This window comes from Cornus florida, unplaced genomic scaffold (genome assembly GCF_030987335.1).
Source record: "Cornus florida cultivar Cherokee Brave unplaced genomic scaffold, ASM3098733v1 CherokeeBrave_3.0.0_Hap2_Chr05, whole genome shotgun sequence".
In the NCBI taxonomy this organism is placed as follows: Eukaryota; Viridiplantae; Streptophyta; class Magnoliopsida; order Cornales; family Cornaceae; genus Cornus; species Cornus florida.
The window spans coordinates 52,103,137-52,104,906 of NW_026775575.1; the positions used below are offsets into that span (position 1 = coordinate 52,103,137).

At 36.8% G+C, this 1,770-nt stretch overlaps 1 protein-coding gene across 1 annotated transcript; it reads left to right on the plus strand.

Moving 5' to 3' along the window:
• The first annotated feature begins 291 nt into the window (after positions 1 to 291).
• LOC132309273 (disease resistance protein SUMM2-like) lies at positions 292 to 957 on the plus strand. Its single transcript, XM_059807590.1, has one exon. It carries the CDS (start codon positions 292 to 294, stop codon positions 955 to 957), a length of 666 nt encoding a protein of 221 aa, XP_059663573.1.
• Positions 958 to 1,770: the final 813 nt, after the last annotated feature.

Here is a 1,770-nt window from a genome sequence, read left to right on the forward strand (position 1 = left end):
TGAAACTTACATGTTTGTTGGTGCAGAGCTCAGATTCCAATTGTGTGAACATACATGACCTAATTCGGGACATGGCATTGTGGATAGTTTGGGAGAAGGGGATAGTTTGGGAGAGTGGGAGCGGAGAAAGTCATAAACTTATTTCTAAATGGGAGAAGACTGAACCACTACTTTTGTTATTTCAATTGAAGAATTAAGCAAAAGTACTCCTAGATGCCCCAATCTCTTGACTTTAATTCTTTGTCGTAATAATGCTTTGTGGACCATTTCCAATAGTTTTTTTTCCAATTTATGCCTACTCTCAAGGTTTTAGACCTATCAGCTAATTTTAATCTAAGAAAGTTACCAACGAGCTTTTTCGGGTTGGTTTCATTGCAATATCTTGATCTCTCGTGGACGGGCATAAGGGAATTGCCAATTGAGTTTCAGTCATTGGTAAAGTTGAAGTATTTATATCTGAATGGCATGTATGCACTTGATATAATCCCACAGCAAGTCATGTCAAGTCTTTTGAATCTCCAAAGGTTGGAGATGCGTGGTCATGGTGGCAGTGGTGTTTCATCAAAGGAAAATATTGATGAAGGCAGCAGCGTCTTGTTTGGTGGTAATGAATTGGAATGCTTGAATCACCTTCAATATTTAAGTTTGACGGTGAAAACAGAGCTTGCTCTCCAAAAATTATTAAGTTTGCAAAAGTTTTTAAGTTTCGCGTTTGGTTTATGCATCAGTGGATTCAAAGGCTCAATTTCGCTGCCACTGTCTTCTTTACAGAAGAAGATGAAGAGACTAGAACTTCTTGAAATTGAAAGATGTGATGATATAGAGGAGTTGTCAATGGATGGGATGAGGTGGGAGGAAAGAGAGAGACCTCACGAAAACAATCATCCGTGGGATATGAAGAGTATAATAGATGGAAGCAGAAGCTTTCAAAACCTTTGGGAAGTTCGGATTACATAGTGCCAGGTTTTGAAGGAAGTAACATGGCTAATTTGGGTGCCAAACCTTCAAACTTTAACAATTTCCGATTGTGATGCAATGGAAGATGTAATCAAAGATTGCAGTAGTGATGAAGAAGATATTATTGGTAGGGAAATAGGAAAATTGAGTGTATTCACAAGGCTACAGACATTGATTCTGATTGGACTAGCAGAGTTAAAGAGCATCTATAGTACTCATCCGTTGCCCTTCCCTTCTCTGACCAAAATTGAAGTGTATGAATGTCCGAAGCTTAAGAAACTTCTATTCGACTCCAATAGTGGCGGGAAAGGCAGTCTACGAGAAATTGAATGTGAAGGAGAGTGGCGGGATAAATTAGAATGGGAGAATGAAGAAACTCGCTCTGCTTTCTTTCCTGTTCTCAAATGCCCACAAAATTGAAGAAGAGCGTGCTCCCTTATTTCACAGGTAAAAAATCTCCACTATTACTTGTTTGCTATGGTTTCTTTTTCTTTTTCTTTGTATGTTTTTTCTTTTCTCTCGTTGATCTTGTTTGTCCCTGTTATTTCATTATTAATTGCTTTATATATCTCGATCAATAAATTAAGTATAGAGCTTCATTTTATAATTAATAAAGTTACATAGTTTCGCTTTTTCAATGACTCAAACAAGGCTTCCTGAGGTTTTAAATTTACATACTTCTCAATAAATTAAACAAGGCAATTTGAGGTCTTTTAAATGAACTAGACAACAGATGTCAACGAAAGTTATAGAATTCTACTACTTCTCTAGGAGACTAGGACTTTGCTGATAGGGAGATTTTTTTATTTATTT

Bases quoted from the DNA above. Each gene is read 5' to 3' on its own strand.
- LOC132309273 (XM_059807590.1), top strand. From the start codon at position 292: ATGCCTACTCTCAAGGTTTTAGACCTATCAGCTAATTTTAATCTAAGA.